The sequence below is a fragment of the Myxine glutinosa genome, chromosome 6 (assembly GCF_964187855.1).
Source record: "Myxine glutinosa chromosome 6, kmMyxGlut1.1, whole genome shotgun sequence".
In the NCBI taxonomy this organism is placed as follows: Eukaryota; Metazoa; Chordata; class Myxini; order Myxiniformes; family Myxinidae; genus Myxine; species Myxine glutinosa.
Window position 1 is genome coordinate 51,019,969 of NC_136266.1, and position 25,876 is coordinate 51,045,844.

At 41.8% G+C, this 25,876-nt stretch overlaps 1 protein-coding gene across 3 annotated transcripts in view; it reads right to left on the bottom strand.

Moving 5' to 3' along the window:
• PC (pyruvate carboxylase) overlaps positions 1-25,876 on the bottom strand; it is a 663,757-nt gene that overhangs the window by 385,385 nt on the left and 252,496 nt on the right. For all 3 annotated transcript variants that reach the window (XM_078779838.1, XM_068119999.2, XM_068119997.2), the window contains exon 11: positions 543-687. In XM_078779838.1, coding sequence (XP_078635964.1) covers positions 543-687 — 145 coding nt within the window. The remainder of the gene's footprint in view (positions 1-542; positions 688-25,876) is intronic.

Here is a 25,876-nt window from a genome sequence, read left to right on the forward strand (position 1 = left end):
AGGATGACAGGCTGAGTCAACCCCCCTGGCGTTAATTCAGCGACCGACCGGGATTCGAACCCAGGATCCTAGGATCCCAAGCCGGCACCCTAACCGCGAAGCCAACATCAGGCTTCGTATATATATACTGGCTGCGTATACATTTCAACAATTTTCAGGACACATGCTATGCCCCATGTGTCCTGAAAAGTGCAAAGCCCCAATTCCGGTGTGAAAATGTGAAAATCCCAAATATTCCGATGGTGATGCATTAATTGAATAATTCCCTTCATTAAAATAAATAGATTCCCTTAAGGAAAAGCAAAATTAAGAACTGTGAAGAAATGTAGGAAGACAAAAAAGAAAAGCAGTAAACGTGTACAACAGGGAAATAGATAATAACAACAAGTGGTGAAGAGTAAGGCAGATACAAATGAGAGAGACCAATGGGGTTTGATAATGAAATTGCCGAGGAAGAGAAAAACAATGCGACAAGAATTTAAAAGAAAAAGGTCACGGGTTCAGCAAATGCCAAAGATAAAGCGTATTGTGCGAATGCTTGCCAAGATAAAGTAGAAGCTTCTGGGCACGGTTCTGACTGAGTTTCATGTTGAACAAATCAGGATTCTCATCGATGAACTGCGTGTCTACCGTGCCATTGAGGAACTGAGAGTTGTCCAGGACATTCTGTAAGAATGGGATGTTTGTCTGCACACAAAAAAATTAAAAAAGTCACATTAAAAAAAAGAGAAAAGATAAAAGGTCAGATAAAAAAAGGGAGAAAAAGACATTACAAATAATTTCATCAAAGGAAACATGGTGGAAAAGACATTTCTGCATAAGTTGTTTTATTTTTTATTGTGGCCGGATGGTTCAGATCTTATCAGTATATTGTTCAATTCTCAAGAGTCAAAAAATCTATAAACAATCGAGGCAATGCTGCAGTTCCAGTAGGATCTGCAGTACCATGGAGCACGTCCTGCTGGAGGGACGTGAAGCCATCTGCAACATCTGCATTCCTGTCGGCACGAAATCTGAAGGCCATGAGTTCTGTCCTCGCATGCGGAACGTATTTTGAACCGGGCTCGGCGGCATAATGGATGGAATGTCCGCTCCGAGTCTGTAAAGTCGTTGGTTCCAACCATAAGCGAGTCATACCAAAGACTTTTAAAATGGTACGTGCTGCTTCCTTGCTCGATGCTCAGCATTTTAAAAGGATAGAGCATGGATAAACCAGCCATAGGTTGGCAACTATTGCGCAGGCTTTGATGGGTCTAATGGCCTCCTGTATTGAAGCTCCTTGCAAGCAAACACATATTAGAATACTTCATAACCATTTATTAACAACAGTAGGCCTTTGGACCAGTACCATAGCCATATGAACCTTGACAACATAACATGTGTTGAAGTACAATGAGGCTCAGCCACAGTAGGACATTGGCCCATCACATTTGTGCCAAAGCCATACCCCAGAACAATCGACTATCAAATGGGATGACTTAAACTGTGGGGTAATGTTGAGCACTCGGAAATGTATTTCTAGTTTGTTTTGTCTCCCGTTTCTGTTTCCCAAGTTTTCCCCTTCCACCTCTGTAATGGAGAGTCTGGCTGCAGCCATCTTGTTTATCCCCCATGTCCTCCCCTTGCTCTCATTCTTTCCAATGCTCTTTATTCCTCCAAGCCTCCCTCTATTTTGTCCCTCTACGCTGCTGTTGGTGCATCACCCCTACCCCTTTCCACTGTTTTTTTTTGTTGTGTTATATTGTGGTGAGTTCTGTGTTCCAGCTCATTCTGTGTTCACCGTCGAGCCTTGACGTCGTACATCCAAAGAAATAAACAAATCTGTGGACCGTTGGAGAATTATTGGCGGTTTGCGATGAGTAATAGCAAGTGGTCCAACTCACATGTGACTGTCAGACAGCCATTACTCTAGATAGTCACACGTGTTCTAAATCAACACACAGTTCAAAGTGACCAAATTTGATGTTAGGGGAAATGGTGGACAGCCGACTCCAAGCAAGGAATTTAGTCAGGCTATCGGAATACAAGAGTCCACCCCATCTTTCTTTTCAATTTATATCATTAAATTATACAACAGAAATGCAGATGTGCCAATCAGCCTTACATCTCCACACAAACAAATGGCAATATGGTCCGAGAAATAGCACCGCGTGCTGGCATATGGTCAGAATGGGAGTTTCTTGATCAAGTTCAGCCCTGCAGGGATCAAACCCCAACTTTATCACTCGGAGACGAGCATTCTACCAGCTGCCCAGTCACCACTGACTGAGATGGATACAACAGTTGTGTGATGGACAAAATAGCCTCTACCAAGCACATTGGTTTCCTGAAAGCAAGTCCTTGTATATGGAAGGATCAGTAGGAAAACATTGGAAGTTATAATAACAGGGGGAAAATGCTTATACACAGTCCAGAACACAACATTATAGTCTGAAGGAAAAGGCATTAGTGCCGGTCGCCTGTCACACCTGCACAAGACATTCAAGGTGCATAATGAAACAACAATGCTTTGCAGAAATGGCCTTCGCGTGGTGCCCGACCATCATCGGCTACAAAACGCATCACCACAACCCCCAAGCCACCCTTTCCTTTCCCCTTCGGCTCTTCCCAACTTTCTTTGATTGCCTTTCCCAAAACCCGCAATCCTCCCCGCACCCTGATCCGCACGACAAAAATACACATCGACCGTTTCTGCAACTCCCCTGGTATCCTGCCGCCCGTGGAGAAAGAAAAGGCAGCAGAACGGGAAAGAGGAACAGATGGAAACAAGGCGTCGACATCGCTAACACAATCACGATTCAAGTCGTAAGCTTATTAATGCTGGGAACAATTGCCTCTTCTAAAGCAACCACCAATAAGCTCTTGAGAGCCGTAACCTAAATCTAACTCAATTGGACAAAATATCAAAAAGATGCACAAAATAAAATAAAAAAGTGGAAAACTCTTCAGTCGTCCAAATAACGAAGTTATTGTGGCAAGTGTCATGGAAATTTCACAAACTGCTTTGTAGACTAATGTCGCATAACAAAAGGTGAATTTCCTGAAACTCTTACAGGGGTTATTATTGGCTTGAAGATTTTGACGTTGCTGGGGGAAGGGTGGGTGGATGAGGTGTCCAAAAATCCCAAGTTTAACCAAACGGTTTGAACCTAACTTGGTCCCTTATAACACAACTTGGAATTCCTCGAGGAAGCAGAGGTGAAGCTGCAAAGAGCAGAGAGTACCGGCTTTATATGCTTATCAAAAGGTCAATCTGCTTATAGACTGACCTTTTGGAACTCAGTCAAATGCAACGGCTACAGGAGCAAGATCCATTGATAAGACTTTCTTCAGCAGCATTGTAAGCTTCTTTTTTCTTTTCAAAATTCCCAATCCATTGTTATTTTTACGTTCGGGAGGTATACACTTGACCACAGGTGTGCATACACCCGCACCCACACATGCCTCTCACCTTCATGCACAATTACTTGGCCTCGTGGTCATGTCGCTCCAAATGGCATGGCATTTACTCACCGGGAAAGAAAAAGTCAATTTTGCACAGGTGCACTCATTTGAGAAAGGCAATGTACAATTTTACACTTTTGTCAAAGATAAATGCCACTGCAAGCTCTACACGGTAAATAAAATAACTATTTTTCTCATCAGGTACTTTGTAGTTCACATCATCGGAGCACCTTAAATACCTACGCAAGGTATTTGTCTAAACTACAAAACAGTGATAAATTTATGCCAAAATCAACTAATCATCTTTCTCTAAATTATGTTCAAACTCAATGAAGTTGATACGAAGCTCAGCGAAGAATGTGATCAAGGCCTACGTGAGAAGACAATTTTTAGATTTTAAAAAGTTAAAGGTGCCAGGTGATTGGGTATTTGTCATGCGTGGTCTTGCAATTTTTGGCCACATGTTAATATCACTCACCGCTAACTCACTTAATATCACTCACTCGCTCATTTATCACCTCGCGCTTCCCTTTCATATCGTCACCGTCATTACATTAACAACCATATTCACTTCTCGCAACAATTTCTATCAACCTAAATTTGGTTTCTCGTCATTTTTGTCACCATCCACAATATTTCGAGTCAATGTCGTGGGCAGCGAACAATGCCAATATGACAGGCCAAGCAGTAAAGTTCACCGATAGCTCGTCACCTGCTCAATAGAGACCGCCCTTTGCCTAATCATTCGGTAAATGACCAAAGTTTACGGACAGAGGCAAAAGACATGAGCTGCTACAGCTCTAACAAAATAAATGACTCCTTGAAATAAAATTTGGTGAAGGAACACAAGAAACGTCCGAAAATTCAATCAAAGGAAAAAGGGAAAGAAAACAAAAATAATTCATGACCATCACAATCTACACGAGTTGAATAATCCTGGAAAGCGCCGTGTAAACAAGATAGAACAAGAAAGAACAATCAGAGATTGCAGACCCTCGCCAGGATGTGTTTTAGTGGTTTTTAAGGCCTTTATGTTTAAACAAATACGGCGGCTGAACCACGTGACTGATGAAGTCATCATTTTTTTTCTCCACCAATTTATCCCTAAATGACGCTCAAGAAATTTCATCTTGATCGGATGAAGTTTTGTACTTGTCGAATTATGACGTCATAATGGAGGCACCTATGACATCATCAATAGCATGTTATTCCCCATGGAGAGTTCTTTACCATGAGCCATGTCTCAATTTTTTCTATGCAGCACTTTCAGAGATATAGAGGTGAGAGGTGCAAAGATATAGAGGTGAGAGGTGCAAAGATATAGAGGTGCAAAACTTTTCGATTTTTCGAAGATGGCACCCATACCACGTGACCTATGATGTCATAATTATCATTCAAAATTTATACAGGAGGAGGTGCACCTATGGTGAAAATGTCCTGTCAATCACACCAACGGCTGCAGAGAAAATCATATTTATTTTGTGCGGACAAATAAACAGACAAACAAATAGATGAAAAATCACTCATAGAGCGACACTTGGGCAAAACAGAACAAAGTAGAATGGCACTCAGTAGAGCATCCTTTTGACCTCAAAAATAATTTGTGGTAGAATTCAGTGACCTGATATGCAAATCGTCTTCAAAGTTTAAGTTAATCGGATGAAAATTGTCAATTTTAGAAATTTGGCTTATGTTGACCTTTTGGCCTATGTTGACCTCAAAAATAGTTGGTGGTTGAATTCAGTTAGCTGATATGAAAATCCTATTCAAATTTCAAATCAATCGGATGAAAATTGAGGATTTTAGAAATTTGAAATTGCTGCTGATCTTTGGCCTATGTTGACCTTTTGATCTACGCTGATCTCAAAATAGTTGGTTAAATTCAATTTGCTGATGTGTAAATCCTCTTCAAATTTCAAGTCAATTGGATGAAAATTGAGGATTTTAGAAATTCAAAAAAAAGTGGTTGACTTTTGGCCTATGTTGACCTTTTGGCATATGCTGATCTCAAAAATAGTTGGTGGTTGAATTCAGTAAGATGATATGTAAATCCTATTCAAATTTCAAGTCAATCGGATTAAAATTGAGGATTTTAAAAGTTTGAAAAAAGTGGTTGACCTTTGGCATATGCTGATCTCAAAAATAGTTGGTGGTTGAATTCAGTAAGATGATATGTAAATCCTATTCAAATTTCAAGTCAATCGGATTAAAACTGAGGATTTTAGATGTTTGAAAAAAGTGGTTGACATGTGGCCTATGTTGACCTTTTGGCATATGCTGATCTCAAAAATAGTTGGTGGTTGAATTCAGTAAGATGATATGTAAATCCTATTCAAATTTCAAGTCAATCGGATTAAAATTGAGGATTTTAAAAGTTTGAAAAAAGTGGTTGACCTTTGGCCTATGTTGACCTTTTGACCTCAAAAATATATAGGATTTTGTCGGACCACAAACTCTACCATTTGGCGAAATTTCGTGAAGATCGGTTTAAAATTGTGACCTGAAGGCAAGTATAAGTGAGCGGACACACACACACACACACACACACACACACACACACACACACACACACACACACACACACACAAACAAACAAACAAACAAACACACACACACACACACACAAACAAACACACACACACACACACACACACACACACACACACACACACACACACACACACACACACACACACACACACACACACACACACACACCAGAGTGATCAACATACTTGCAAAAAAAATGTTTTTATTTTTGCCAAGTAACAAACAAACTGACTCAAATGCAATACCCTCTTCACTGGCGAGGGTAACTAGAAAGACAATTGGTAGGGCCAATACCTCCACCAGGCTGAACAGTTTAAATTTTGTATCCCACTCGTAGGCCGGATCTGCATCTGTACCTGAACCAAAATCGAATTGGCTTGTTCATGTCAACGACCAAATTCATCCACAATGTTTTGAAATACCATGCTATATACAGTATATACAGTCACGTGAAAAAGTAAGTACACCCCATGTAAATTTTTGACTTTTTCAACATATTTCAACATACAGCTATTTGATCTTCATTTCAACAATATTGATAGATAAAGGTGATATAATATAACAAATATCATGAAACATTTACATTTTGTAGTCCATTGTATCTATCTATAATTCCAGTAATCTCTGTGTGTATGTGTGTGTGTATGTGTGTGTGTATGTGTGTGTGTATGTGTGTGTGTATGTTTGTCTGTGACCGCTGTTTCTCGACAACCACGGGTCCGATATACTTGAAACTTGCCAGATATATTGCTGGGGACCTGAGGATGTGCCTTTTCAAGGTTTCATATTAATCGGAGAAGTAGTTACCGAGCTATGTCCAAAAAACGATTCAACCAATCAGAGAGCAGCCAGCTATCACGTGTGCCGAACGTGGCGAACAGACTCTGCCTCGGACGGCACATTTGAGAGCGTATTCATTTATTTCACGTTGGCAAACTATGTTGGCGCTATGTTGGCGTTAAACTATGTTTTAAAACTAATTAAAACTAATTTGCGATTCATCGTAACTGCGATATGCGACCTTCCGGACAGTCAAATGAGGACGTCACTTCCGGACTTACGGATAGTCATAGTGACGACGTACTGATGCTGAACGTGGCGAGCAGACGCTGCCTCGGACGGCACATTCGAGAGCGTATTCATTTATTTGACGTTGCAATCTGTGTTGATTGTTGTAAGGTACGATCGATTGTAGTACACGTTTATAATAACTCTGCCGATACAGGCCCGATTAACTGCAGCGCCATCCGAGCTGCGGCGTCGGGACGATACATTCATTGTACGGTCACATCACGCACTTACGGGCACGCCCATGGGCCCATGGGCACGCCCATGCATGCATGGGCGAAGACATTTTTTTTTTTTTTTTTGGCAAGGAACGGGCACCCACGTACGGGCACGTCCTAGTAATTTAAATAAACATAAATGCAAATTTCGCATGTGGAAAAAGTAAGTACACCCTTGGCTCGAACAGGTGGTATTGCCCCCTTTGGCAGAAACAACCTCAAGTAGGCGTTTCTTATAACTGTCTACCAGTCTCTGACATCGACTGAATGAATGAATGAATGATCGTTTTGAGGCCATTTTCCCCGCTACAGCGGGGGTTAGCCTTGCGGGCCCCATGACAATCATGGTTCCCTGTTTGAGGCAATGTTTTTATGGCCGGATGTCTTTCCTGACGCCAACCCTGGGTCACCTCTTACGATGCGCAGGGATACGGTGTACCTATTCTAAATCGGGGTACACACCGTGATCATTCATCCCAGCAAGCTGGTACTCAATTTGCCGACCTCGGAAGGATGACAGGCTGAGTCAACCCACCTGGCGTTAATTCAGCGATCGACCGGGATTCAAACCCAGGATTCTCGGATCCCAAGCCGGCACCCTAACTGCTAAGCCAACACCAGGCTTGCACCAACACTGGGAGAAATTTTTGAGCACACCTCCATGCAGAATTATTTAAGCTGTACGATGTTTGAGGGGTTTCTTGCATGCACAGCTCGTTTCAAACCCCCCCACAACATCTCGATGGGATTTAGATCCAGGCTTTGACTTGGCCATTCCAGAACCCTCCATTTCTTTCTTTTCAGCCATTCCTTGGTGGATTTACCGGTATGCTTAGGGTCATTGTCATGTTGCAAGGTCCACCTTCGGTTGAGCTTAAACTTTCTGACAGATGGCCTCACATTATCCTCAAGCAACCTCTGGTGCAATGAATAATTCATAGTGGATTCTATGATGGTGAGCTGGCCAGTCCCTGATGCAGCAAAGCTGCCCCAAACCATAATATTTCCACCACCATGCTTTACAGTTGGTATCAGGTTCTTGTGGTCAAATGCTGTCTTTGGTTTTCGCCAAACATGTCTTCTGGTACTGTGGCCATATAGCTCCACCTTTGACTCATCTGTCCAGATCACATTGTTCCAGAAGTGCTGGTCTTTGCCGAGGTGTTCATTGGCAAACTTTAGTCTTGCCCTGATGTTCTCCCTGGACAGCAAAGGTTTCCTCCTGGCACACCTCCCATGTAGATCAAATTTGTGCAGCCTCTTTCTAATGGTAGACTCGTGCACTTTGACATCAACAGTGGCAAGAGCTACCTGTAGGTCCCGTGATGACATTCTGGGGTTCTTTGAGACTTCTTTCGGCATCTTGCGGTCTGCTCTCGGGCTGAACTTGCTGGGGCGGCCTGGCCTGAACAAATTGGCAGTTGTTTGGAATCTTCTCCACTTGTAGATGATCTTCCGGACAGTCAAATGATTGATTTCAAATTGTTTGGAGATCTTTTTAAATCCCTTCCCAGACTCGTAGGCATCTATAACCTTCTTTCTGAAGGCCTCAGAGAGCTCTTTTGATCTCGGCATGGTGATGCCGCACACTTCAACAACAAAGAGCAAACCAAACTAAATGTCTGAGGTTTCAATAAGACAGGTTCCTCCAAGATCCTCTCGAACGATGTTCTAATCATTTGCACCTGAGCTGGTGCACCTGATTCAAATTTTAGGTATTTGAAGTAGTGATAAATGTAGGGGTGTACTTACTTTTTCCACATGCGAAATTTGCATTTATGTTTATTTAAATTATACAATGGACTACAAAATGTAAATGTTTCATGATATTTGTTATATTATATCACCTTTATCTATCAATATTGTTGAAATGAGGATCAAATAGCTGTATGTTGAAATATGTTGAAAAAGTCGAAACTTTACATTGGGTGTACTTACTTTTTCACGTGGCTGTAGGTTTTGGTCCCATCTCTCAATGGTGAAGAATGACTTTTTAAAAATCCTAGTTTCCGGATCTTCACCAAAATCGAATCAATTAGTCAGTGCCACACACCCAACTTGTCCACCAAGTGTTGTCTGAATTTGTCCATAACTTTATGAGTTATGGACAGATTCGGATGATTCTCATAGACAAACAGACAGACAGCCAAGGGTGAAAACATAACCTCCATCCACCTTCGGTGGCGGAGGTAACAAAGATGTAAAGGGAAAATACAATACAAGTAAAACACTTAAGCACAGAGAGCAAAAAGAAAAACTCAATAATCAGTAATCACACACAAATATCTGTTTATTCATAAATGTCAATATCAATATTTTCTAAAATCTCCAGACAAACATAGAACAAGAGATTGCTGGTATGCTGGAACATCTTCCTTGAATAGCTTTGCGTTAAAATTCCACCATAAGCAAAAGTGTGCAAGTCGTGCCTCTGGGTGAACAACGCTGAGGCAAGCACTCTCACAGCTCCAAATGAGACGATGGACAACAGTGATGGGTAATACCCAGAGTCGCTGATCCGTGCTCGAGCAAAAAACAGATGTTGCTCGATTCACACCTGAATCCCACAGGTAATGCCTCAGAACGGCGGTGCAACTCGCTGAGTTAATGGCAAGAGATCTCCGAAGCCCGGCTAAGCCCAGAACAGCTTCCCCGTGTTGCGGCGTCGAGTTCTCCTTTGCTCAAAGGTGCCTGCACCGCTACTCGCTGCTCAGCAGCTGTCCATGAGGTGAGGCAACCATGATTGGCCATTACCGCTTCGGCCCTCAATGCTTCTGCCCATATGCACACATGCTCCCCAGCCCCGGACAATCATTTCAGTGACACGACAACACGCTCCACTGACCCTGCAGCACGACTCTAAGACCCCTGTCTTCAGAGATGATGGCAGCAACGACCATTCGAACATCTAATGAATGACAACTCTGAACTTGCAGATGGAGCTCTCTTATATCTGATCAATCTCCAGACATTCTCCAGACCTTCAGTAAGAGTCGTGAGTCCCAAAGGTGTCGTTCTTTCTGTGGATGTGAAGAACTTAACTGTGTTCTCTCTCTCCTTTGTTCTCTGACCTTCCAAGCAGCTCTGCGAGTTCTGCTCCCAGGCCACTTGCTGTACTCCTCATTAATGTCGGTAGTCATTAAATTGTTTACTATGCGTGCATGCACCAGCGTCTTCGGCACATTTTAACAATGTTTAAAAGCACGGCTTTGCAGCAAGAGGTGGACAGGTGTAAATAAGGCGTTACAGACACGAACAGAGACAAACAAGGACATCAGACACCCCTCTTAAATCACATTTGACCTTTCTCCATCCGAGCACATAAAACATCTTCAAGAAACATTTTTGCAATGGAGGAAATGCTGTTCGTCGACAATGCTGGCTGACATTTAATGAGGCATAGCAATGCTTTCCAAGCGATGCATGACTTTCTGACACAATACCTGGTTTGACCTTCAGATTTTGCTTCATAACTTACACATGCCTACCGCAGGGGAAAACAAACACCAGGTTGGATCAATAATCGAAAGTAGCACATCCAGCCTCCTCCCCATTCCCGTCCCTGTGCATTGCTTTCCCAAGGCATTATGGCTTTTTGCTTATTGGAGAGGCAAAGAATTGATAAATCAACACTACACAGAAAGCGATCCCTCATAGTCACACATTATCTGCAGCCATCCATCTTTATGGTTAAACTGCCATTATCAATTTCCAACTCCGGGAAGCAAACACAGGAAGCACTAAGCATGATGGTTGCACTAAGCGTGATATGGCGGCAAGGAATATCCTCAAATTCATGGAACAAAATAATTTTGGTTACCATCTCACTGGAGCACCACGTCATGAACAAAGTTGATGAGAAAATAACATTTTATATGCTTGTTTTTGCATACCCATTGTAAAGTACATACAGTCACGTGAAAAAGTAAGTACACCCCATGTAAAATTTTGACTTTTTCAACATATTTCAACATACAGCTATTTGATCTTCATTTCAACAATATTTATAGATAAAGGTGATATAATGTAACAAATATCATGAAACATTTACATTTTGTAGTCCATTGTATAATTTAAATAAACATAAATGCAAATTTCGCAAGTGGAAAAAGTAAGTCCACCCCATGAATTTAAAAAAAATCTTTTTAACATATGTGGACACATCAATAAATTGATCTTCATTTAAACAGTATATATAGACAAAGGTGATCTAATTGAACAAAAAACAATTTAAAATTGACTTTGCAATAATTTATTGCAAAGTAAAAAAATAACAGAGATGCGATTTCTTTCTGTGGAAAATATGTACACCCTTGGCTCTAATTGGTGGTATTTGGCAGAAACAACCTCAAGTAGGCGTTTCTTATAACTGTACCAGTCTCTGACATCGACTGGGAGAAATTTTTGCCCACTCCTCCGTGCAGAATTCTTTCAGCTGTGCGATGTTTGAGGGGTTTCTTGCATGCACATCTCGTTTCAAATCCCCCCCACAACATCTCGATGGGATTTAGATCCGGGCTTTGAATTGGCCATTCCAGAACCCTCCATTTCTTTCTTTTCAGCCATTCCTTGGTGGATTTACTGGTATGTTTAGGGTCATTGTCATGTTGCAAGGTCCACTTTCGGTTGAGCTTCAACTTTCCGACAGATGGCCTCACATTATCCTCAGGCACCCTCTGGTACAATGAAGAATTCATAGTGGATTCTATGATGGTGAGCTGCCCAGGCCCTGATGCAGCAAATCTGCCCCAAACCATAATATTTCCACCACCATGCTTTACAGTTGGTATCAGGTTCTTGTGGTCAAATGCTGTCTTTGGTTTTCACCAAACATGTCTTCTGGTACTGTGGCCAAATAGCTCTATGTTTGACTCATCTGTCCAGAGCACATTGTTCCAGAAGTGCTGGTCTTTGCCTCGGTGTTCATTGGCAAACTTTAGTCTTGCCCTGATGTTCTTTCTGGATAGCAAAGGTTTCCTCCTGGAACACCTCCCATGTAGATCAAATTTGTGCAGCCTCTTTCTAATGGTAGACTTGTGCACTTTGACATCAACAGTGGCAAGAGCTGTAGGTCCCGTGATGACATTCTGGGGTTCTTAGAGACTTCTTTCAGCATCTTGCGGTCTGCTCTCGGGCTGAACTTGCTGGGGCAGCCTGGCCTGAACAAGTTGGCAGTTGTTTGGAATCTTCTCCACTTGTAGATGATCTTCCGGACAGTTGAATGATTGATTTCAAATTGTTTGGAGATCTTTTTAAATCCCTTCCCAGACTCGTAGGCATCTATAACCTTCTTGATGAAGGCCTCAGAGAGCTCTTTTGATCTCGGCATGGTGACGCTGCACACTTCAACAACAAAGAGCAAACCAAACTAAATGTCTGAGGTTTAAATAAGAAAGGTTCCTCCAAGATACTCTCTGACGATGTTCTAATCATTTGCACCTGAGCTGGTGCACCTGATTCTAATTTTAGGTATTTGAAGTTGTGATAAATGTAGGGTTGTACTTACTTTTTCCACATGCGAAATTTGCATTGATGTTTATTTAAATTATACAATGGACTACAAAATGTAAATGTTTCATGATATTTGTTATATTATATCACCTTTATCTATCAATATTGTTGAAATGAAGATCAAATAACTGTATGTTGAAATATGTTGAAAAAGTCAAAACTTTACATGGAGTGTACTTACTTTTTCACGTGACTGTACATTGATCTGTCGTTAAAACCTCCCAACGAAAAAAAAAAAAAGATGAGCTACAATGGCACTCAGTGGAGCGTTGCGCTCTGCCAGGCTCAACAGTTTACGTTTTGTATCACACCGACAGGCCAAATCTGGTTCCGGACCTGAAAAAAAAATCGAATTGGCTGGTTCTTGTTACCTAACCAACTCATCCAAAAATTTCTTGAAATATCATGTAATACTGTATATCGTTTTGGGCTCATTTCTCAATGGTGAAGAATCACTAGAAAAAGTTTTTAAATTCTCAGATACGGATCTTCATCAAAATCGAATCAGTTCTTCCTTGTCAAACAACTAACCTGTCCACAACGTTTTGGCTGAATCCGTCCATAACATTTTGAAATACAGTATGTTATATATAATTTTGGCTCTATCTCTCAATGGTTAAGAATCACTGAAAAAATTATCCGATGTGGATCCGGATCTAAACCAAAATCGAATCAGTTCTTCCTTGTCAAACAACCAACCTGTCCACCAAGTTTTGGCTGAATCCGTCCATAACTTTTTGATATTCAGTATGTTATACATATTTTTTGACTCTATCTCTCAATGGTTAAGAATCACTGAAAACATTATTCGATCTGGATCCGGATCTTCACCAAAATTGAATCAGTTCTTCCTCCTCACACACCCAACCTAACCACCAAGTTTTGTCTCAAACCCATCCATAACTCTTTGAGATATCGTTGTATGTGCCGTTTTTGGCCCCATCTCTCAATTGTGAAGAATCACATAAAAAATTAGCGGGTCCGGATCCGGATCCATATCAAAATTGAATCAATTCTTCCTCGTCACGCGCACAACATGTTCACGAAGTTTCCTCCGAATCCGTCCACAACCTTTTGAGATATCGTGATATATATATAGTTTTTCGCCCAATCTTTCAATATATGGAAAATCACTAACAACATTTTACTGTCAGGATCCGGATCTGGATCTTCACCAAAATCTAATCATTTCATCCTTGTCACATACCCAACCTGTCTACCAAAGTTCGTCCAAATCCGTCCTCAACTTTTTAAGATATCCTGTACCCAGACAAACAGACAGACAGACAGACAGACAATCGCAGGAACTGCACACGCATTTGATGCATCACCCTGCATGTGAAACACCTGAATGGCAGGTTATAGCAGGGTCGAGATTTAAAATCAGGTGAAACAGCTCAAAGGTGAGTGTACATATATACCTAGGCTATCCTCCCTTTTAGCCATGCTCCCAATAAGTAGCAGAGTATGAATAGATGAAAACAATTTTAAAATTTCCACCAAAGAAAGAAATTTCAGAATGATGGATTTGGATACAGCAGCCCCGCCATCATATTTCCAACAATTAAGGAATGAAACAAAAATGCTCGTTTAATTTGGCAAAAGCTTCAAATGAAATTCAAATAAAAAACTTCTTTGCTGGGATTAAGACAAGCAAAACATTTTTATGGGACTGACTGCAACTATTTTGAGTTTTGGTTTCCTGTTTTCACTTGATAAATACCCGAGTCATCGGAGGTGGAGAGAGGAGATGTTTTCATCCCTGTTTGTCTGTGAACAGGATATCTCAAAAAGTTATGGACGGATTCGGATGAAACTTGGTGAACACGTTTGGTGTACCACAAGGACAAATTCTTTCCATTTTGGTGAAGATCTGAATCCATATCTCTGAATCCATATTTCTCTGTTAATTATCTCTGCCACTGGTGTTGGGCTAGCGGCTGGGGTGCCGGCTTAGGATACCTAGGATCCTGGGTTCGAATCCCGGTCGGTCGCTGAATTAACGCCAGGGGGGTTGACTCAGCCTGTCATCCTTCCGAGGTCGGCTAATTGAGTACCAGTTCACTGGTAATTCCCTGTTTGTCGTTAAAGGCGGCAAAAAGGGTTGGCGTCAGGAAGGGCATCCGGCCGTAAAACATTGCTTCAAAAAGGGGACCAAAAAACAACAACAACCACGGTCCCCGAAAAAGGCCAACCCCCGCTTTGCGGGGAAAAATGGCCTCTAAAGGTGGTTATTAATTTTTTTACTGAAGGTCGATGGAGTTGTATGTTTTCACCCATGTCTGTCCGTTTTGGCTGTCTGTTTGTCTCTCTGTCTGTGACAACAAATCTCAAAAAGTTGTGGACAGATTCCGCCAAAATATAGTGGCCATGTTTGCTGCGTGACAAGGTCGAATGATTCTATTTTGGTAAAGATCCAGATCCGGATACTGGATTTTTAAAGTGATTCTTCACCATTGAGAGACAAAGCTCACCAAACTCTCCTCCTATGGTATCCATGGAAATCTCCATGCATGGCTTGCGGACTTCCTCTCTGGTCGTAGTCAACGTGTGGCCCTGAATGGATTTCTCTCATCTCCCCTTCGTCTTCAGGCTGGAGTTCCCCAAGGCAGTGTGCTGGGCCCTGTGCTTTTTCTGGTCTTTATCAATGATCTCTCCGACTCTCTGGAAAATCCTCTCTATCTCTTTGCTGATGACTCCACTCTCTGCCGCTCCATTCCTCTTCCCTCAGATCGGCAGTCTGCAGCCTCCTCACTCTCTGAAGAGACCTGGACAAAATCACAGACTGGTCAAACAAGTGGAACATGTCTTTCAATCCTGACAAATCTCACTCTCTTACTATGTCTCTCCTTAAAGATCGACTGGACAACCCTCCCATCTACTTTCTCAACAATCCTCTCCAAGAAGTTCTGTCGCTCAAGCTTTTGGGTCTCACTATCTGCCATGATCATTCTTGGGAAAACCACATTTCCAAGCTGGCCTCCAAAGCCAGTCGCCGACTGGGCATCCTCCGTCGTGCGAAGTCCTTCCTCGGCACACCTGAGCTCCTCACCACATACAAGGCTTTCATCCGCAGCTCAATGGAATACTGTTCTCCCCTATGGGCTGGTGCTCCTGCCTCACACCTGGCTCGGCTTCACGCTGTTGAATCCAAAGCTTTCAAAATCATTGGAATCTCCCGCGATGAAGCTATCTCTGAGGGCCTTTCACTCACTCACCGCAGGCAGGTAGGTGGTCTTTCTGTCTTCTACCGACTCCTCTCCGGCCTTGCTCCCCCAGCTCTCTCTGTGCTCTGTCCCCCAAATATTCCTACAGGTCGCACAAGATCTGCCAGCAACCCTCTGATGGTTAAACTGCCGAAATCTCGGCTCTCTGCTCACCTTCACTCTTTCATTCCTCTTTTCTCCCGCCTCTGGAACAAACTCCCCCACTCCCTTCAATCCCACTCCTCCCTCCAGGTCTTTAAAACAGCTGTTCACCACCATCTCTTATCTTCCCCCATCCAAAACCTTGATCTTTTCTACCCCCACTAATTCACCCCAGATCCACCTTGTTTGAAATTCCAACTTCTTTCCTGGAAGTCCAGGCAGTGTCCATATGTTTATACTTCTCCCACCCCCCCCCCCCCCCCTTCACATGCCTCCCCCCCAAAGCCCTCTCCCTCCCACAGATCTCTCGATGTCTCCATGTCTCTCGGTCCCTGCTCTCAAATGTTGTGTTTGTGTCCTTCCCCCTCTCTCCCCATCTTGTCTACCGCTCCCGATGTTATTTGTTTTATGTGTCTGTTTGTCTTTCTGTGTGATTAATGTTTGCTCTTTCACGAGCCTCGATATTGTATACAAAAAAAAACCCCCCAAAAAAACAATATATAGCATGATATCTCAAAACGTTGTGGATGGGTTATGACAAAATTTGGTGGATGAACTGGTTAGATGACAATAACAAGCCAATTCAATTTTGGTTCAGGTCAGCAGATCCGTGATACCATCGGTGGGACACAAAACATTAACTGTTCAGCGTGGTGGAGGAGGTATGCACTCTACTGTGTGACGTTCCATTTTTTTGAAGGGATTTTTCACTATTGAGAGATGGGGCCAAAAATGATATATGGCACGATATCTATGGATGGATTTGGAGGATGGATTCAGACCAAAATTTAAAACTATGGATGGATTCGGACGAAATTTGTTGAATGAGTTGGATAGACGACAACAACAAACCGATGAGATTTTGGTTCAGGTGCGGATGCAGATTCGAAACATAAACTGTTCAGCCTGGCGGAGGTATGCGAGTGCCGCTCTTCCTCTTTGAACATGGCACCGACCACAAAAAATGAGTTGTTCTCCATATGTCGAAGTTATATCCTAATTTAGATGCAATGGCTACTCCCAAGACATACACATTGTATTTGTAACACGGTTTGTCATGTTTGGCTCTGGACCAATTGTTGAGGATATATAGGAGGAGGATGCATCTCCCCTTTAACAAGGAGAGATGCATAAAATAGGGCAAAATGGAGAAGATTGTCATGGGGATCGATCGCAAGGCTAACCCCCGCTCTTGCAGGGAAAATGGCCTTAAAATGCATGTTGTACATAGACCACAGGAAGTGCATGCCAAGATAAAGCAGCACAAAATGTGCAGCTAGGTACCATATGTAATTTATTTCCCATCCAGTGGAAATGGCTCAAATGCATCGCGACTCTTAACACAGAGAACTAACATTAAACGGTGATTGATTGTGGCAACGTCGAAGGAAAGGAACAAAATTCAATGAGGTGACATTTTGTATTTGCAAAATATCTTCACGTTTAAGTCGTGTAGATAGTTGCGAGCATGTTTGGATGGTCATGCTGTGTTTAACCTCGAAACATTATTACTCCAGCATTATAAAAAGATATTTACGCAAATTTGGAAGTAGCACTGCTGTGGCTGGAAACAGATTTTGAAGCTTTTCGTCTCTTTCCTGATAATACGACATGCAGGACTTAAAAGGAGCCGAATGCAAAATCAATTGCAATAACTGCACAGGCGTAGAACAATTACACAGTCTTTCACGAATTCCAACATATTAATGGAATAGGAGTCCATATAGCAAGGCCCGAATGTCATTTCTCGTAAAGGAGGAAGGATGTGAAGCGCTAACCATCCATTTCATGCAAAGCCACCACCGTAGTAACATGGTCGTTTCACAATTTCATGGAGAGAACTTTCTCTCGCAATTACTGGCCCATAGGTTATGTCTGCAATGACTGCGGTATTAACGCTGCTTTAATGGCGTAATTAAAATCTCGTGAATTCTGCCAGAGGAACCATTCACCTTTGGCCTTCTGTACAAGACTACGAGTACATCGCAGGACTAACAACACCTGCCTCTGATAACATCCTACTTTTTACAAATCCTCTTACAAAAGTACCAGCTAAATGTTTGGAAGGAGTGCAGTAACTCCATTTACCATCTCGGTGGAACAGGCAACTATTCGCATAGTTCTTCGGAATGAGCCAATTGTGATGTCAGTGGCCAATTATAGGTAGCGCCGTGCACAATGAAAAGAAACATGGCTATTGGCAAAGAAAAACAAACTTAATGCTGGCATTTGCATCACAGCCAGATATCCACCGACAAACAGGTTTGTGAGCTTTCCTGTAATCCACAAACTTTAAAGCATAATGCCGGTGCATGTCATTGCATCCATTGAACATCCCGGTACTTTGGTTTATGCAAGTAGACCCAAGACCTTCGCGTCTACGTATGCAGGCAAAGGCCTATTTGAGGCCAAAGCATCGACCACCGAGCAGAATATACTTTGGTTCCCAATCAATCCAAAAGGGATGACTGCGCACGCGTCATTGCCATTATCACTGTACAGTCCCAATATGTTTTGTATACTGAATCGAGGCTCGTGAAAGAGCTAACATTTATTTCACAAACAAATCAACCAGACAAACAAAATATACAAAAAGAGGGAGCGGACGACAAGATGGGGAGAGAAGGGGAAGCACACAACCACAACATTTGAAAGCAGGGAGAAGTGTGGGAGGGAGAGGGCTTGGGGGGAGGAGGCGTGTTCGAAATATTATCCCATTTCTTCGGAACTAATTGTCTTCTATTTGTATACCAGTTGAGCCTGAGCACTTTTGAGCATTAATTTCGAAATCACACATGAAAAATAAACACCAAGCCATATGCTCCATATTCTCCGGCACTCAATGAAGGGAGGTGAAAGAAGAAAAAAGAAAAGTCCAATCTCATTATTTGTGTGGCCAGCGTGCCAGGAGAAGTGGCATGTCGATACCTCGAGCAAGCCTGTCCCTTCATCAGGTAACGGCTGAGAGTTACAGCTACTGACAATTCCAATGGCTTCTGAATGCCAAACCGCGACAGCTCGAATGATTGAGATAAATGATGTTTCAAAGGCGGCAACATTAGAAAAAAGGCCATGCAAAGGCCGGTGGGTAAATCCCACTAAAAAGATGCATTAAGTATTCGGCTCAAAAAGTCAGCGAGGGTGGACAAATAGTAGGCGAGAAGGGCATCAGGCTTCACCTGCAGTAGCAGAAATAATTCCAGCAGGAATCGCAATCAAGAGAACAGAAATCATGCACTTACTGCCTGGGATTATACTGATCGTTTCTCAGTCGATTATATACAATACACGGTACACGGATCGTCACAGTCAGACGGATTTTACAATACACAGCGTACAGATTGATACGATGGGTACACAGTCGATAACGAGCTCCACTCAGTGGTCTCAAATAAACATGGCGGATCAGGAGACAGTGACCGATTAATGGTTGCTTTTCGGGAAGCTACTGCTAAAGTTAATGCAGCCATTTCCCATTTAAAACCTGTCCATGTGGCGAGGAGGGAATGAGATGATCAATCATTATATCAACAACACGATGAATTTAATGTGACAAATTATGCAAATTGCAATTGGAAGTGATATAATGAAATTGTGCTTGGATTGTTCTGTTGGGTAAATATTTACTCAAGAGTTAATACTTCTGTAAAAAAAAAAAAAAAAAAAAAAAAAAATTTTTTTTTTTTTAGCTCTGTGTGCGTCTAATGGGATTACCACAAATGTACTGCCAAAGAACATAATTTGAAAAAAAGGAAATTGCTGAAAAGTGTTCATAAATCTGCATTGAAAGATTGCACGAACAAAAGGTTATTTTGGCACGATGATCAAGCACAGAGCACTTTCCATTTCTGAGAAAGCTGCGGATGGAAAAACTGCTTGCAGCTTACAATGGTACTTGTGGAAGTGAGCCGAGTGCAACAACCAAAGGAAGCTTCAGGCACTATCTATCCATTGCATCCTGCCTGACCATTCTGCAGACATCAGAAGGTGCTTCGGCCTCAGAGCGTTTACCTCATTCATGCCTTTGTTTCTTAGTGGAAGTAGGTAATCTCACATCTCAATCCTTACTTTGGAGAATACAGAGCATGGTTTTCCTGGGAGATTAAAACTCTGAGGTACCATTAAGAATTGGGAGAACTAATTATAAAAACAAACCCTACATAACAGGTATGTCTCCCTCTATCCAATAGGGGGAGGAATAATCATAATAATAATAATTAAAACTGCGAGCAGTGATGATCCGGAGACCATGCCGCTCCATCCTAATTGGACAAGCGTGCACCAGAGTCGTTGACAACGGCAGCCGGATCCGATTGTTCAAAGTTTGAACTGAATCGATCGAAAAATGGAGGAGATGCATTTTAAAGGTTTTCATAAAATCCAATATGGCCGCCAGGTCACATGACCTATGATGTCATAGTTATGATATGCATCCAGCAAGTGCCATACTATAAGTGGTCAAAGTTTCAACTCAATCGATCGAAAAATGAAGGCAGGGATGCATTTTAAAGGTTTGCATTAAATCCAACATGGCCGCCGTGTCACGTGACCTATGACGTCATATTTAGGATCTGAATCCAATCACATGGCATACTATAAGTGGTGAAAGTTTCAACTCAATCGATCGAAAAATGAAGGCAGGGATGCATTTTAAAGGTTTGCATTAAATCCAATATGGCCGCCACGTCACGTGACCTATGACGTCATACTTAGGATATGCATTAAGTCATATGGTATACCATACATGGTCGAAGTTTCAAATTCCTAAGATGAACGGTTTGACCTGTAGGTCGCCAACAAATTTCATGGAATCAGAATAATAATAATAATCCGAGCGATTTCAAAAGGGTACCTCACGGTCCCCTAATAATAATAATAATAATAATAATAATAATAATAATAATAATAATAATAATAACAACTATAACAGCACTCAGTAGAAATCATACTTCCGCCAGGCTGAACAGTTTATTAGTCAGGTTCACTATGTCAATAAATTATATTTCGTTCAAAATCATAGTAGATTAGCAAACCTATACATTTTTGGAAAGGTTATAGCATAAGGAAACTAAAAATCAATGTTTACATTTGGAGAGATACCTGTATGGCGGCCATTTTGGATTTTCAAAATGGCCACTGTAAAATACATATTTTGTTCTATTTCTGCCTCTAATTACCCTAAAAACTTTTTAAAATATACTAAACCTATATTTTCAGGGACAAGGAATCCAATGAAAGTATCAAATTAGTGCTATGGGGAATGGTAAGACACGAATCAAAGGTTTTGAATTGCAAAATACTGTCTTTATATTCGCGATAAGTTGCATAATCAAATACATGTTATCATTTTGTACAGGCAGTTAATAACATCAAAATGTGTCACAATAATTCATATCACCAAACATACACAGGCAGTCAGCAAAATCATATATACACATGCAGTCAGTATAACTTCACATCTACACAGGCAGTCAATGACAAAATATACACAGGCAGTCAATGGCATCAAACATACACGATGACAGAATATGCCATTTAGAGTTCGTCATCACTGTCCTGTGTGTCGTATCCGACAATATAGTCCGCATCGTTTTCACAGTCCGTTCCACACAAGCAAAGGTCGGTCAAATTGATTGGCAAATCGAATTGGTCGAATGGTCGATCGAATCGAATTCGATGAATCGAATCGAATCGAATTGGTCGAATGGTCGAATTGGTCGAATGGAATTGGTCGATTGGTCGAATTGGTCGAATTGGTCGAATCGAATTGGTCGGAATTGGCAAATGTAAACATTGATTTTCAGATTTTCCATGTAATAACGTTTCCAAAAATGTATAGGTTTGCTCATCTACCATGATTTTGAACGAAAAAACATAGTGAACCTGACTATATGTTTTGTATCCCACTGATAGGCCAGATCTGGATCTGGACCTGAACCATATTCTAATCGGCTTGTTATTGTCACCTAACCAACTCATCCACATAGTTTTGTCATAAGACGTCCAAAACATTTTGAGATATCCTGCTAAATGTCGTTTGTGCCCGATCTCAATGGTGAAGAATCACTTTAAAATTGTAGTAGCCGAATTCGGATCCGTATCCGGATCTTCACCAAAACATAATCATTTCGTCCTCATCACATTCCCAACCTTTCCACAAAATTTCGTCCGAATCCATCCACAACGTTTTGAGATATCGTGTTCACAGGCAGGAGTGAAAACATAACCTCCATCCACCTTCGGTGGTGGAGGTAATAATACGAGTTCCCTTTACAAGGAACTTCAATGCAGGAGAGGCCCATTAGACCATTGAAGCCTGCACAATGGTTGCCAGCCTATAGTTGTTTGTCCGTGCTCTATTCTTTTAAAATGCAGGGCATCAAGCAAGCAAGCAGCACTTACCATTTTAAAAAGTCTTTGGCATGACTCGACCAGGGTTTAAAGCGCTGACCTCCCCGACTTAGAGTGGATGCTCTCACCACTAATCCACTAAGTCTGGTAAACTCCTCAGTCCCTTCCCGCATACTCCACAAGGCAGCACGATGAGTCGAGGCAAGTGCTATGCTTCACAGTCCATTTCATAGGCATTAACCTTCGTGTTAGTCACAGGAAACCAGGATGCACAGGCCTCAAAGTATAACTACTTCCATTGCCGATTTGCTACACTACATCCTTAAATTGCGCGTTTCACTTTGCTCTTCGTGGAACTTGCAAACCCGAAGCCGCTGTCGAGTAGATGTCAAAATAGTGGCCAATGCCAAAATATATAAATACAATACAAAAGGCGTTGGATGATGGACGAGAGATAAAGAAACTCTTCTTAGACCACATATGTACCCAATACTATTAAGTTATTGTTCCATTAAATCATATGTGGAATGTGGACCATGTCATTTCTACTACCTGTCATTTATTTGCCATTCTTCATTGGATTTGAGAAGGGGAAACTTCTCTGCAAACCATTGCAGTTCTTATGAGGAGAACATCTCGAGGGAATTAGAATATTTTCACTGAACAGCAAACATCTATGTCCAAGTTCAGATACCGAATGACCTAAAAAGGAATTTGGGATTGATGATGTTCCCGAACGATGGCGCCTCCTTCTTCTCTTAGATGGTGAGTTTGTCGTCCACTTTATAGATTCACAAAGTGCAGCAGCAAGTGCACCAAGGAGAAAGATTGATTGTGGAGATGAGAGGAAGTTAGTTGACGCAAGCAAATGTTGAACCAATAAAATTAATGGGCCTGCGCTGTCTTCTATGTCTGGCTTCTTGAGATTTGTTGTACGAGTAGACGCCAAAATCAATGCAAAAAATAAACTGTCGATTAGATTTCTTTGAAACAAATATTACATTGGCACGACTAAACATGTATCAGCTTGGAAGGAGGTTATGCACAGCACAATGGAGTATTGCACTACAGTGTGAGCCAGCACTCCTGCATTACACTTTGCACTTCTAAACATAATATAAACTACAGCACAGGGCATGCGCCTCTCTCTCCGTACGAGCAGGTTCGTCGCCTCTAAATATTCTATTGCTTTTCATTGGGCCTTGCAACCATTGCCCATTCAGCCGCATAATGCTTGCAGGTTGCTTGAACATTTTATACACAGGGAGTCAAGGTTCACGTAAGAGCTAAACAACAGGGAGTATGGCTCAACAGAATTAATGAAAGTAGGCCAGAGGGGGAACAGGCAAACAAGAACAAGCATCGACCTTGTGTAGGTACAGAAATGTCACTTGTTCTTGAGCACAAAATCAACCATGACTGGATAGGTTTATTTATATTTACTGAATTATGGAAGGTATGCTGCATCACCTCCCTCCGCTCCCCTCTCTTCCCCCTGCCCAACCCTAACAGAGAGTAGAGCTCTGATCGAGGGTTGAAGTCCTTGCCCCCTACCAAGTTTTGAATCCCTGTTGTGTAAATGGAAATTAGGCAATGGAAGTTGTTGCATGTATTGCTAGAGAATACCAAATTATTAAACATTGCAATACAGTATTCATATGGTGCGTTGAGATCGTTGTCCGACTGTTTGCAAACATGTGTACTGACTGTACTTAGACCCATAGTGGAAACAGAGACCCTGCCAGTTAAAACATGTAAAATCCTTAAATTTACTTGCATTTAAGTCTGGTGTTGGTTTAACGGTTAAGGTGGCTGGCTTGAGATATTACGGTCCTGAGTTTGAGCTCCTGTCACGCCGTTGAATCAACACCAGGTGGGTTGATTCAGCCCGTCATCCTTCCGAGGTCAGCAAAATGAGTACCAGCTGACTGGTAATGGAGGGAATTGCATCAGCGGCACAGCTGTTCCCCCATAAAATGATGCAGCCAAGCAGGCTTTGACACCAATACAAACTTTGTTACGGGCCCTAGGCATCAAATAGCCACATATATTAAATAAACAGCTTCAAATCGAGCACTTTGCCACAATTAGAGCATTTAAATTGTATCAGATGTGGTAATAAATGTGAATTGCAGGCTCGATGACAGAAGACGCCATTTGCATTTTTGCCTGCCCCATCCCGACCCCGTTTAGAATCCTGTGCAGGCACAGGCAACTTGCTAGTGATAGGAAGATGATAGAATCCAGTCAAAAAGGACGAAGAGGTTGTGTAATAAATGTACAAAAAATCAGGGAAATAATTTGGGATTTGAATATGACCGAAGAATGATACGACAAATAGCTTTATAATACTGTATACGGCAGTTTCTTCCTTGTAGAGACTCTGCATCTGATAGCACTCTCAGGTGGATGTTAAATACCTTGCGGTGCCTTGTGGGGGGAAAAATTGACCATTTTAATGAGCATTGAAAACAGTCTTCCCAAAGGGTCAGAGTGTCATAGAGGTTAAAAAAAATTCAGAAGCTGATGGATCTGCTTTGTGTAACATTCACAAATGACTCTCACTAATTGATCATTATAATGTGCATAATTGGTCCCTGAAAGAATTATATAATTCCCAACACTGTGCATTCCGAGTCCATGCTCAAAAACTTTCTACAGGGTTCAGGCTCCCAAAATGATGACCGTTTTCATTTCTTTACAGTCCAGTAAGCAATGATTGTTCGTGCTGCACATCCTATCGTATGTCAAGAGAATCTTGTGGAAAAATTGTTCCCTTCATTTTTGGACACAGCTATTAAACCGGGTCTATAAACAGAAAAAGGGGGAGAATAATGTTACTGTTTGCTGAAACCAAGAGTGCGATTCTGGTAGCCACGAAGCCTATCGTCTTGGTGCACTTCTTGCACAACATGGGCCTAGTTAGCATGAAGATGTAGTCTCGTTTCAACATCTGCTGTATTGGTTGCCCCGGATATTCCCCGATTGCCGCTTTGCTTCTCCGGTCGATTTGCCAGGACTGCGATTCATTGCAGCACGAAGCAATTCGACCCTCCTTTTTGTCGTGCATGCTGATAGTTGGTGAGGCTTCTTTGTTTCAGGTGCTCTCTTAAAATTCCTTGGCATAAAATAATTGCAAATTTTCAAGGTGCATATATTGTACAGAATAAAGCTGCAAAACATCACTACATCGGAGTCGCACTACTGTCTTACTAGTTAGTTCTGTTGAGATGACCTTTAGTCATCATGTCCAAAACATACTGGGCAGTTTTTCCACAAGATAATCTTAATATACCTGGGATTGCTGGGGCTAAAAATTGTACTGTTGTGCCTCGCTCGGCTTTGATGAAACGTAAAACATCACCT